Raw genomic sequence first — 12,728 nt, 5'->3', positions numbered from 1 at the left:
TTTGCGGTGCCACGCTGCGGCACTTCCTGGTAGATCTGCCCCGTAGTTTTCAGGGAAAGGAGCCTAAGAAGACAGTTATAAAGAGGCTCAAAGGAAGCGCACATAAGATATGTTAGAACAAGATTCAAGTCCCACTGGGGCATTATGAAAGGAGATGGAGGAAACAAATGAGTAATTCCCTTAAAGAATCTATTTACATAGGAGACTTGAATAAGGATGGCTGATCTGGCAGCTGAAGAGAAGCAGAGATAGCAGTAAGATAGACTTTGAGAGTGCCCAGAGCAGAACCCTGCTGGGAAAAAGAAAGTATGTAAAAGAGGACCTCCGAAAGAGAGGCAGAAAGGGGATCCACAGCCTTTGCTATGCACCATGCCACAAACTTGTGCTCTCTACAGGCATTTACCGATTTAGTGGAGGGACACCTGGCTGTCAAGATGACATTACAGACTTCGGGCGGAAGGTCAAAAGCTGTCAGCTGTCGCTGCTGAATCTCCATGCAAGGAAGTGGAGACTGGACAGGTTTGGGTGGAGAATAGCCCCCTGCTGCTGCGACAGAAGATCCTCCCAAAGGGGCAGTCTAATGGGAGGATCGATTGCCATGCTCAGAAGCTCGGTGTACCAGACCATTCATGCCCAGTCCAGAGCCACGAGAATAACTTGAGCCTGGTCACGCTTGATCACTCGGGGCAGAAGTGGTACAGGCGTAAAGACGCACAGGAGGCTGCAGTTCCACTCGCAACGAAAAGTGTCGGCAAATGAATGCCGCCTTGGAAACTCCAACACACAAAACTGCGGACATTGCGCATTCTCTTCAACGGCGAACAGATCTAACCAAGGCTCTCCCCAGTGCTGAAAGAGAACTTGCATCACCTCCGAGTGAAGATGCCATTCGTGATCGACAAAACACAGTCAGCTGAGTTCGTCCGCCCAGGCTTTCAGAGAATCCGTCATGTGTTGAACCACCAGGGTCATGCCCTGAAGCTCCAGCCATGTCCAGAGGCAAAGAGCCTCCTGACAAAGGGCCCATGACCCCACCCTGTTTGTTGCAGTACCGTATGGCGTTCGTGTTGTCTGTGAATACCTGCACCACTTTCCCTTTGAGAGAGGGAAGGAATGCCTTCAGTGCCAGTCAGATCGCCTGGAGCTCCAGCCGGAGCCCAGATGCCTCTGATCTCCGCCTCTCCCAGGTGGCTGTCCCATCCCAGGAGTGATGCATCTGTTACCACTTTTATATCTGGTTGGGGAAGGGAGCGGGATCTGCCTCTGGTTCGTTAACCACCACTGCAATTGTTGTGCAGTTCTCTAGGAGATCCGAACGTAGTCGGAAAGATTCCCCTGACGCTGCACCCACTGGAACTTCAGGTCCCACTGCAGATCCCACATCTGCCATCCATTACCTGGATGTAGGAGACTATGAGGCCCATCAGCCTCAAAGTCATTCTCACCGAAATCTGGCACAGAGGCTGAAACATCGGTATCATAGCCCGAATATCCCGTACTCGCTTCTCAGGAGGATAGGCCCAAAACTGAACTGTGTCCAGAACAGCTCAGATGAAAGGGAGCATCTGAAAAGGAGTCAGGTGTGATTTCGTCACGTTTATAGTGAACCCTAGCAAGTGCAAGTGGTCCGCCGTAGTCTGGAGGCGGGAGACAACAGCCTGGGGGTGAGCTCGCCTTCAACAGCCAGTCGTCCAGATAGGGAAAGATTGGAACCCCTGATCTGCGCAGACGAGCTGCGACCACTGCCGTCACTTTCGTGAACACGCGAGGGGCACTGGTAAGGCCAAAAAGGAGCACGGTGAATTGAACATGCTCGTGGCCCACCATGAACCGTAGATAGCATCTGTGGGCTGGCAAGACAGGAATATGGAAATAGGCATCATGCAAGTCCAACACCACCATCCAGTCCCTGGGGGCGAGGGCAGACAGGACTGGAACCAACGTGAGCATTTTAAGCGTTTGAGGGCCCTGAGGTCTAGAGTAGGACACAGGCCGTTGTCCTTCTTGGGTGCCAGAAAGTAGTAGGAATAGCAGCCACAACCTACTTCTGGTGCAAGGACCCTCTCCATAGCTCCCTTGGCCAAGAGGGCTGAAACGTCCTGGCAGAGAAGTGCCAAATGATCCTATGACATGCGATCGAAAGACAGTGGGATGGAGGGAGGGGTAGTCTTGAAGGGGAGGAAGTAGCCCCTTCAGAGTATTTGCAAAACCCACCTGTCCGACATGATGGATTTCTAGTGGAGGAGGTGATAGCGAATCCTGCCTCCCACTTGCCATTGATGGGCCTGAAACGTCGGACTAGCAAGGTTTGGAGGCTGTGGCAGGGAGGGGAAAGGGTGGACCGGCCCACCCGCTGGCTTCCAGTCCTGCAAGGTCGTTGGGCCCCACATACTCGGCGTAAGCCAGTGGCTAGACTGGGCCAGACGTGGTTGGGTGCCCTTCTGTAGCCACGAAAGGGACGAAAAGCAAACTGGAGTGGGCGAAAAGGCTCGGCAAGGCCCAAAGATCTGGCCATAGCCCGAGAATCTTTAAGGCGCTCCAGCTCTGAGTCTGCCTTGTCGCCAAAAAGACGACGCCCATCAAAGGGCATGTCCATCAAGGTTAACTGGACATCCCCTAAAAAGCCAGATATCCTTAACCAGGCATAGCGCCTGAGGGCTACTGACGTGGCAATCGTTTTGCTCAGTAAGTTGGTGGTATCCAGGCCACATATAATCGTGAATTTGGCTGTATCTCTCCCATCCGACACTGCCTGGGAGAGAATGGCCCGGGCCTCCTTCGGGCACTGAGGCAGCACCTAAGCAACCGTATCCCAGATGGTATGGGAGCATCGGCCCAAGAGGCACACGGTATTCACGGACCGCACTGCCAAGCTGAAGGAAGCGAACATACGCTCCCCAAGATGGTCCAGCTTCTTGGACTCTCTATCTGGAGGGGCAGAAGGGAGCGCGCTCTTTGAAGAAGAGGCTTGGACAACCAAGCTCTCGGGGGAAGGGTGTTGAGGTAGGAACACTGAGTCGCCCGGGGCCGGGCGATAGTGACAGGCAATTGCCCTCTCCACAGGAGTCCCTATGCTATGCTTGGACCAGGTGCCCAGTAGGATGTCAGTAAGGGCTTAGTTAAACGACAATAACGGTTCAGAAGTGGATGCCGCAGGCTGAAGCACCTCTGTCAGGAGGTTAGTCCTGACCGCCACCGAAGGGTGCTCAAGGCCTATGACCTCGGCTGCCCTTCTCACCTCCACAGCATAGGACGCTCTCTCTTCCATAGCCACGGTATGGGGAGAAAGAAAGCCAGTGTCTGGAGAAGTTTCCAGACCACTATCATCACCCAGGTCCTCTTGCAAGTCCGGTTCTTCCAGCTTGTCCGTTAAAGGATCCAGCGATCCCTCCCAGTCCTAATCACCACCCTCTGCTCTATAGGGAACACCAGGGATCCACAGGGGAACAAAAGTACACTCCGGCATCGGTGCAGACGTCAGTCCGGCTCCTGGTCCAACTCAGGAATGCGGACGGCGTTGGACGGGGGCACATCCGGCACCACAGGCATCCTCATCCGGATCTGCACCGGGGAAGATCCAGTGAGATCGACCGGCATCGATCCGGATCCAGGCATGGATTGCAGATGTCCCCCGGTGCTGGGGCCAGAGCCACCGACATCGAAGGCCAAGGACCCCCAACCCGCTCTGCGGGGCACGAAGGCATGCCAGCGGAGTCGGGCTGCCCAAAGGCGCGGTGTGAAGCCACATAAAACTCTCGAAGTTGGGCAGGGGATGCTACAGCTATCAGAAATGGAGGGAGGCACGGAGTCGTCCCTGAATCATGCCCTAGAGACGGAGCCTTTGAACGTCGACGCTCCAACTCCTGCATCACGTCAACTGACCGGCGGGGAGAAGGTGAAGAGCACTTGGGCTTCTTCGCCTTCTTCTGGTGTTTAGACTACCCAAGAACCTCGATTACTTGGAATGCAACAAGGAGTGGGGGCACTGCGAACTGCCTCGAGACTTTCCTCTCGAACGAGACAGGGAATGACGTGGAGCCGGGCCTCCAACATCTTTTGGGACGGCTCCCGTAAAGTGTTCGGAAGCATGGCCCGGCAGTCGGGGCACTACTTTGCGTGATGGTCGGGCTCCAGACACCACAAGCAGCCGAGGTGCGGGTCCTTCACCAACATTATCTTGTCACAGGACCCGCTATGCTTGAAACTGGCCTGACGTCGGAACATCCCTCGCACACCAGCAGTTGATAGACTCAAAAGAAGTCGACAAAGCGTCACAAAAAGGCTAGCCAAAAAGGGGCTCTCTCCGGATCTGAGAAAAGATAGAACTGACGTCAGCACGCAATGCCGGCTCTAAGTAGGTACTGCAACATCATACCAGCGACCGTGACACCGATGATGGACGTGGAGTCGACCAACGCCACCTACTAATGCGCAGGGGTACTGCTAAAGAAAAATTTCCAGATCCAGTCTGAGGTCTGGGGTAAATTCTATGGTAAGGAATCTACAACTAACTGTCTCTTTCAGATAAACCTAGTTACTGTACATTATTTTTCCCTGGGCCTGGTTTTGCTTGTCCTGCTCCTCGTGGCTGTGGTTGTTCTAGCCTTCATGGTCGTCCTCCTTGTGGGCCTTATTCTCCTCCTAGTCATTATCCTGCTGTTGCTGGTCCTATTCCTTCCATCCTCAGACCCCCTCCACAAGTTTTTTAGTCAGGTGCAGGCTCTAATTCTGTAACCCAGGTGATTTTTTTCTTGCCTTAAAGATTTCTTTTGCTGCTACAACACTTTCAAGGACAGAAATGAGGGCTCAGTTGAGACAGAACCTTGTCCACTTAAAACACTGCTCAGTATGTTAAAAATCTAAAGTAGCATTCCCAAGATTCATTGTGCAGGTGACTAGACTATCAGTGTGATTGAAAGGGCCATGGGATCAATAAGCATCTATGCCTGAAACCCACTATGCTTGCTGCAAATTATGAACAAGTGTGTTTATTCACAAGCAGCAACGTGAACTCCTCCTGTGAATAATACAGATGTTACTAACCTGTCTCCTGCTGTCACTTCCTCATTCCACAGAAGCCCTGTTACTCAATTTACCTCCTGCAAGTGTCCTCAAGAACCAATTGCCTATTGTATGTGTGCCTCTCTCAAGGGCCCAGCTATCACCTGTCTGCTGCATTACCTGTTTGCTGGTGCTTGTTGACTGCTGGTGTGTTGCCAGGTTTCAAAATATTAAGCAAGCACAATCCCCCTTAAAAAGAAGCCTAAAGCTAGCACAATTACTTCCATAAGAAGTCCAAAAAGAGTCCAGCCCTTAACAATCATCAAAAGGAGGATCATGAATATTTAAAAAAAACCAATGTATTCTCATGAGTGAATAAAACATTTATGAACATGCTTTAAAACCATATTAATTATTCTTTGCAGGCAGCCAAATACTCCCAGCCTGCAGTGTAAAATATCTGTGTGCCATATCCTGAAGATCCTAAAACAGAAGTTTGATTCCTATATGTTTTATCTGAATATTAGAATAACATAAATGTTTTTATTCAAAATCGATGTTGCTATTTGTTTTCTTCTGTAATGAATTCACAAAGTATTGTACATTTGTATATGCACTTACATTGAAATGCCTCACACTTGTTACATCCCCATTACACGATGGCCAGCATCCCACCATTGCTTGTTGTCTCTTTTTTCTTAATGCCTAGCTAAATAAAGATCTCCTTCGCGCTATTTTTCTGGTAGCCAGTCAGCTTGTACATCATCGCTACTGTTAGGCCTGTGGCCAGCTAAACAGCATAGATAGGTAAATAGCTACTTCTTAATAAAACTCTTTTGGCTGCGGCCCTTTTTTCTTCATTCCTTGATCATGCAAATCTTCTGCTGGTGATGGGGGAATGAACAAGCTATGCACTGTCCTCCCCAAAAATGCTGCTGTCTGATTTTCTTTTTTGGCGAGACATCGGACTGCAGCAATATGACATATGTTTAAACATCACACTTGTATGGAAAATGCAAAACTCCCCTGGCTTGTTTGTCTATGTGGATCCAATTAATGTTTGTAATGCAACGTGAAAGCGAAAAGCGAAGCAAATGCCATGGTGGTAGGATTATGGAGAAGGGTGAGTCTTGATATTTTCTGAAGTACAAAGTAGTTGAACACAGTTCCTGTTCGCTCTGACTCACCTCAGCCTCTGTTTTCAATAAAAAGCCTGCTCAGCAATATCCAATAGAAGATAATTGTTTCAGGCAAGCATGTATATTTGTACCTCTTCTTAATGGGTAAATATAAAAGTCATGAATAAGGCTTATGAATCAACTCTAAAATTTGACCCTAATCGCCTGTGAGCTGTCACTTGTGCCAAGAACCCTACAAAAGTTACTATGTCAGCACACTTGAGTATGGCTGCATCAGTATCTTGACCGCTCAATTACAGAAGCCCATTGGTTTTCACACAAATCAGGGTTTATGAATATTTATCAATACACATCCGTTCATGCACTTGTACTAGTGTGTCCCTGCATATGCATCTGGTTTATTTTGCGCAAAACCAAACATGCATCAACCTAAATAGCCCTTGTACTGCAGCAAATATTTCTTACCCCTTTCCATGGATTTTTAAATGTTTTTCGGCATTTCTATGACTCCAATCACTATTCAGGCTATGTACAGCAAATAAAGCCACTTGTATTAGGCAAAAGTTTATAAATTAAATAAGGCCGCTAGCGTCAGTAAAACGCTAACAATCCTTCAAAAGACCTTTCAGTTGTAGTTTCACAGATGAATAGCAGGACTGGAGGACAGCAGGTAGTGCATGAGACAAAACTACTGTAAAACACCATCTAATCATGGGTATAAAGTGGCAGAGGCGGGCCAACCACTAGAAGAGGTCCACAATGGACACTACTTGGGTTAGCTACACTAGCTTAGATTTCCAGTAGAAACATCTATGTGGCAGAAGATGTTTTGAATGCACCAGAAAATGAACAACTATTCCTGAAACCTTTATCTTTCCTCTTGGTAGTATTTCATCTCTATGTCACTACAATGCCTTGAAATCTTTACCTCCAAAGCTATCTTGCTGCTCTTTTGATTTCATCCTCTCACTTCAATCTGTGTGCCTCTTGTGTGTGATCATCTCTCTTTCCCTATCTTTAGAGGAAATGCTATATTTGGACCGATGGCACTCACTTCAACTACCAGAACTGGATTCCCGGAGAACCCAACAACAGCTGTGGAAGGGAATATTGTATGGAGATGTTCAGTAAGTTAACAGAGACACAAACATTGTTGCGAGTTGTTAGCTATTTGGATGAAAGAAAGAGTGTTTAGGTGAATATGATCCATTTCCAACAATGCGGGAAGGAGGAAAATAAAGTTCAATATTGAAGCTCTTGAAGTGTGACTTATCCTAGATCCGCCACTGAGAAATTGTCTTGGGTAGATTTTCTGTACACTTGAGGATCCCTTGCAGAGGATGGCACACTTGTGGAGTCTGAAACAATTGAACAAGGGGACAAACTAGGCAGTGAAAGCAGTGTCATGTCGTCTTTGGGGGAACGTGGCAACAAAATATTTTTGGGGTCCCTGTAGAGATCAAAATTTAATTTTATTGCCCATTTCATGATAATTCATGCCACCTGTGATGCCAAAAAATACTAAATTATATGTAAAGTTTGAACACGGTGATAGGCAGTTGAAATATGCTTTACCCGAGACCACAAAAATCATTAAGATGAAGCTGGGGAGAGAGACTGAGTCAGGGGTAGAAGTAGACAGAGGGAGAGAGCAATCCCTTGTTTAAATAGACTCCATGATGAACTAGACCCTGGCAGTGGTAGTTACTTCTAAGGATAAGATATTGTTCCCCTGTGTGGGTGAGATCAGGGGGGCATATTTATCTTGGTTTTGCTTCGTCCTTGAGCCATGCGAAGGGACAAAAGGGCGATGCAAAGCCTAGAATAACATTTACAAGGCCAGGCAAGGCCACCTGGCTTGGCCCCGCGTGGTTTGATCCATGTGAAGTAACACAAGGAAGAGCAAGGCACTGCCTTCTATTACACTGTCCCAGGGAGTTTTGGTGCATTCTCAGATATACCATTAGTGGTAGATCTGGAAATGCTACGCCTCCCCAGGAGAGGCGTAACGAGGAGAAATACACGGATTTCTCCTTGTTTTTTTCTCTTTCTGCGTGTGCTGCATTGTTTAGCGCATGTAGAAAGAGGAAAAGGTCTCTGAGGTGACCCTACCTGCACAAAAATAATCCAGCCTACAACTCAGGGTCCCTTGCAGCTTGCCACAAGTGCCTGCATTGGTGCTAGGCAGGAGTTTGTGCGCCAGTACAGGCAGAGAGCAGGAGTGTGCTGTATCGTGTTAAATGCTGCGTATACGTGCCCTCTCATTTCATGCAGCTTACCAAGATGGCTTGCTGTACTGCGTTGTGGGAATATTTGACAAATATGCTCCCGTATCTGGAGCTGACCGTTAAGCAGTTGCTGACACACAGGGCCAGATGTACGAAATACTTATTTTGCATTTTCTGAAAAGCAACTCCTTAGAAATTGCTATGTAGGAAATGCAAAATGGTACGTACAAAAATAGAGACTCCCTAATAGTGATTCCTACAGAGTAGGAATTGCTATTGGGCGATAGCTATGTAGGTAATACCAAACCATTCATTCCTATGGGCCACAAGACCCATAAGTACGAATTGTTTTGCATTTCCTAATTTGCGATTTCCTAATAGGAAATCGCAAATTAGGAAATGCTAAAGCAAGAGTGACGTTCAGCCTAATGCCCCCTCCTTTCACTAGCAGCTTCAAATATCTATTTTCGATACACAGAGCAACCATAACATTCACAACAGTTCATCAGGGTTCCTACGAATGAGCACGTTACTTTGTCATGAGTGAGGTTGTTTCAGAGAATGTGTTTTATAACATGTACCACATTCTCAGGCATGAATGCGACCGTGTGTGTATCTACGTCTGTCCAAGTGTGATTCACCACATCGCATAATAAGGATCTAGATTCAGGATTCATGTGTCATGTCTGCTCTTTAGAGACAAGTATGTCATTGTCTCCTTCATTCGCTTTACATACTTAGTATGATCCACCCCCCCCAAACCGTTTTATACTAATTTCACATGTTGCTTCATGCCTTCTCTGCCTTTTTGAGTGAAGCGGATGGCATTGTTGTACAAACTCTCCTCTTGGGTTCTGTTCAACCCACACTCGTCTAGAACCCCCTATCCCTCACCCATTCCAACAGTTCCTTTGCCCCCAGATGTTTGGTTCCCGCCTCACACTCAGTATGTCTTTTTCAGGGAATGGGAAATGGAATGACGTGTCTTGTAACACTCGGCAAGTCTTTATCTGCGAATACCGTCTGCACTGCAAGGAGGACCAGGAAGAGGAACCCCTGGAGATTGCCGATTAGGAGCAGGTCCATCCTGCGGAGTCTTGGTTCCCTACGTTGCTTTGCTGAAGTTTCTGCGCTTTTGCTGTGATCCACACCTTGCAATACCACTTGGCGATATCACCTTTAAGTAGAAGCAACACATTCAGGCAAAGCGTTGACACCAAAGCCACCGATGTGCCTGTCTCCAGCACTCACAGTATCTTACGGATGCTTGAGGTTCCAGCACTAGCTGGAGTAACCCAGGAGGAGTAGGCTAGGCTGAGGAGACAGAACACATCTCCCTGTGTGAATCTACCCATGTGTTTCTGTCTTATGCTGCTTGGCATTCAAATAAAACCTTCATTTTGCATATCCTAGAATCTGTGGTCTTCTTTGGTGGCATCAGGAGATTTGTGGTTGATGGGTTAAAGTGAGAGGCTTAGAGGAAGTGTGATATGTGCAGATGTAAGCTGTATTGTGTGCATGCGTGTAGTATTTGTATGATGCAGAGCTGCTGAAAAGACAGTGGGGCGCTGCACAGGGTCAAAGGCAAAGACAGTTAAGAGGAGAGAGTGAAAGAGGACTCTTACTGGGTTGTGAATTAGTTTTCTTTCAAGAGGTGTGTCATCTGTGAGGAGGGTTTGGGGGCAGAACTGAAGATCAATGGAAAGTTGTTCCAGTTCCTGGTTATTATATAAGTGTGCAGACATACCTCCTTTAAATCATGAAATTCACTTTTTAAAATGTGTCCATTAGTATTTGACATAAACAAACTATATTGCATATTGTTAATGCCTCAATAGCGAACAGCTGATGAATTTTCTGCGCATGTCTTACACAAGGATATGTATATACTAACCCTTAAATTAATGTTAAGAGAGTACATTTCAAATTATGAACTCTACTCAAACAACTCACTTAAAATATAAAATATTTGATCTCATTAGGACTATACAAACTTATTAAGGTTCGTTTTAAGAGTTTAAAGTAAATATTTCAGTAATAAACTTTTTATTGCTCGACTAACTTTTGTCACCAATGATGTTTACTTCCATCCGTAGTTTGTCTATTAATGTCGGTCTTTTTTCCGCCTGAGGAGATGGTTTTCCCACCTTCGCCTCTGCTAAGCAGTAGCCCTTGTTTACTACGCTTCTGCTAGCTACTTTTGCCTGGCTGGTCATTAATTTGCTCCTTTCTGGGTAAAACCTCATAGGATCCTAGATCTTCACCATCACCTGTCACTGTCCCCTTGACGTGCTAATCTTCTCTTTAAATCCTGGAAAACAGCAATACAGTCCCTAACCTTCAACCATCTCTGTGTTTCAGTACTTAATTTGTATAAAAAAAGAAGTGCTAGGGCCCTCCTCAGGAGGCCACTGCAGCTGGCATCACCCATTGCCCGTGCCAGCCCTGCCAATGATCACAACAACACAACTAGTGACCATCGCACTCCTAATGGAGTGACACTTCAGACTATTCCGGGCCCCCTAAGCTATGAGAATGGCTTGGGCAGCAGCTATTAGTTCTTTTAAATGTTTATTTAACTAATAAACAACTGTTGTGTGTTCATCTTTAATTTAGACAAACAGCGCCACCTTGTGGCAGACTGTCATGAGTACCACTAGTGCCAAGCACCGGAAACCACGGACTCAACTTAAGCACTGTTCCTTACTCTTAATGGTTTGCAATGATTGCTCTCATTTTCCCCACATTTCGATGGTTTTGCTTTCATAAATACATTAAACTTTTTGCTTTGCAGAATTATTTTGTTTTGTGTTTGCATTTCCGGATAAATTGATTAGTTGCAAAATTGTACCCAATTACCTAAAACGCACCTGTGAGGGGCAGGGGAAAAGGAGTATCACGAATAGCTGTCAACCTGAGTTTGCTTATCACAGATCTTTCTCGTAGAGCAATCTACCAGGTCTTCCTGGGTAAATGGCACAAAATGAAGGACACTGAAGCGAAGGTCGTCTTCACATGCGCAGTGCAAGCTGATGACAGACCCCGCGAACACCCAATTGGTCACTTGATTTTCTCGCCTTTTGTAGCACTTCCTTTCATGCATCTGGCATTCTTCCGCAGCTGAAGCGCTGCTTCCTCAGGGTCGCTTCAGAACCCAGCGCCTCCTCTACAAAAACGTGTGTGCCTCTGCACCTCCCTACCTGCAGGAAAATATCAGGTGCGGCCAATCATCAGACCTCATCCAATCCAATCAACCAAACCTCCTACTTACCCCAAAATCACAAGAGGAGACAGGAGCTGCTTGATTGCTGCCCATATCAGAGGACAAGCTCTCCTTAAATTTCCGCAGTGATCCTGCCTTAATGACCTTTAGGGGAAGGTAAACACTGTTCCGACTCCAGCCTAAGCTGTAGATGTGACACCTTTGTAAGTGAGGTGCTCTCCTATGATGTGATATGATATGAAACAAACGATGACGCCTCTCAGTTATGTAACTCACAGCCCATTCGCGGAACTGGACACAAGACAAAACCCTCTCTTAAGAGCTCCTAGAAACAATTTAGGCATTCAGGGCCCCATCAGGATGTCGTGATGTTCGCCACCGCCGAGCCGGCGGTGGCAACCGTCACGACATCATAACGAGTGTATCCCCCCGCCATATTACAATGGCGGGGAGTTTCGCGGCAGACGCAAAGTGCGTCTGACGCTTTTCCGCCGGTCGGCAATCGTTACAATTGCTGGCCGGGCAGACTGGGGCACTAATATGGTGGCGGTGCCTACCAGGCACCGCCATCAATCTCAGCATGGCTTTACAGAAAGGCCTTTCCATGGCGGCATCGGGCTGGCGGGAATTGCTTTCGGGGCCCCCGGGGTGCTGCACTTGGGGGGTCCCTGTGGTACCTCCCTACATTGCCATGCTCAAGGTGGCAGGCACCACGCGGTGCCTGTTATGTTGTGCATGGCAATGCACAACATGCCTTATTGGCAATGTTAAAGATGCGGAATGTGACCGCCAGGGTGGCGGTCGTATCCTAATTGGCAGTGTGGGACCACCGCACTCCTTGTTGCCGATCCCTGCACCGTTAGGGTGGCGGGCGGATGGGGCCCTCAGTGTGGAATACTCCTGTGGTTTTTGTTTCCCAGTCACAACTTGTAGGCTGCTTTCATTTGTCCTGCCATAGATTGTCCCCATCTTCTCCCTTTGTCTACCTTTATTTTTTGTTTAACTGAAGAATACAAAAAAGTGATGGGGGAATGCTTGAATTAAACTTAGCCACAGGTAATTGCTCTCCTTGTGTTTGTTTTGTTCACCCTAAGTTGCTCCCTTTGCCGCTGGATTCAAGCTAGCCTGGCTGATGAG

General features: G+C 47.4%; 1 protein-coding gene across 1 annotated transcript in view; it reads left to right on the top strand.

Moving 5' to 3' along the window:
• Nucleotides 1-9,775, top strand: part of LOC146829656 (C-type lectin lectoxin-Lio2-like) — a 37,039-nt gene extending 27,264 nt beyond the window's left edge. The window contains exons 4-5 of the mRNA XM_085608330.1: nt 7,162-7,267; nt 9,330-9,775. Of these exons, the coding sequence (XP_085464456.1) occupies nt 7,162-7,267; nt 9,330-9,442 (219 nt within the window). The 3' untranslated portion in view covers nt 9,443-9,775. The remainder of the gene's footprint in view (nt 1-7,161; nt 7,268-9,329) is intronic.
• The last annotated feature ends 2,953 nt before the right edge of the window (nt 9,776-12,728 follow it).

The sequence above is a fragment of the Triturus cristatus genome, chromosome 5_2, assembly GCF_964204655.1.
Source record: "Triturus cristatus chromosome 5_2, aTriCri1.1, whole genome shotgun sequence".
Taxonomy (NCBI): Eukaryota; Metazoa; Chordata; class Amphibia; order Caudata; family Salamandridae; genus Triturus; species Triturus cristatus.
The sequence above is the reverse complement of the archived record's forward strand: the minus strand, read 5'-3'. Positions and strand labels throughout refer to the sequence as shown.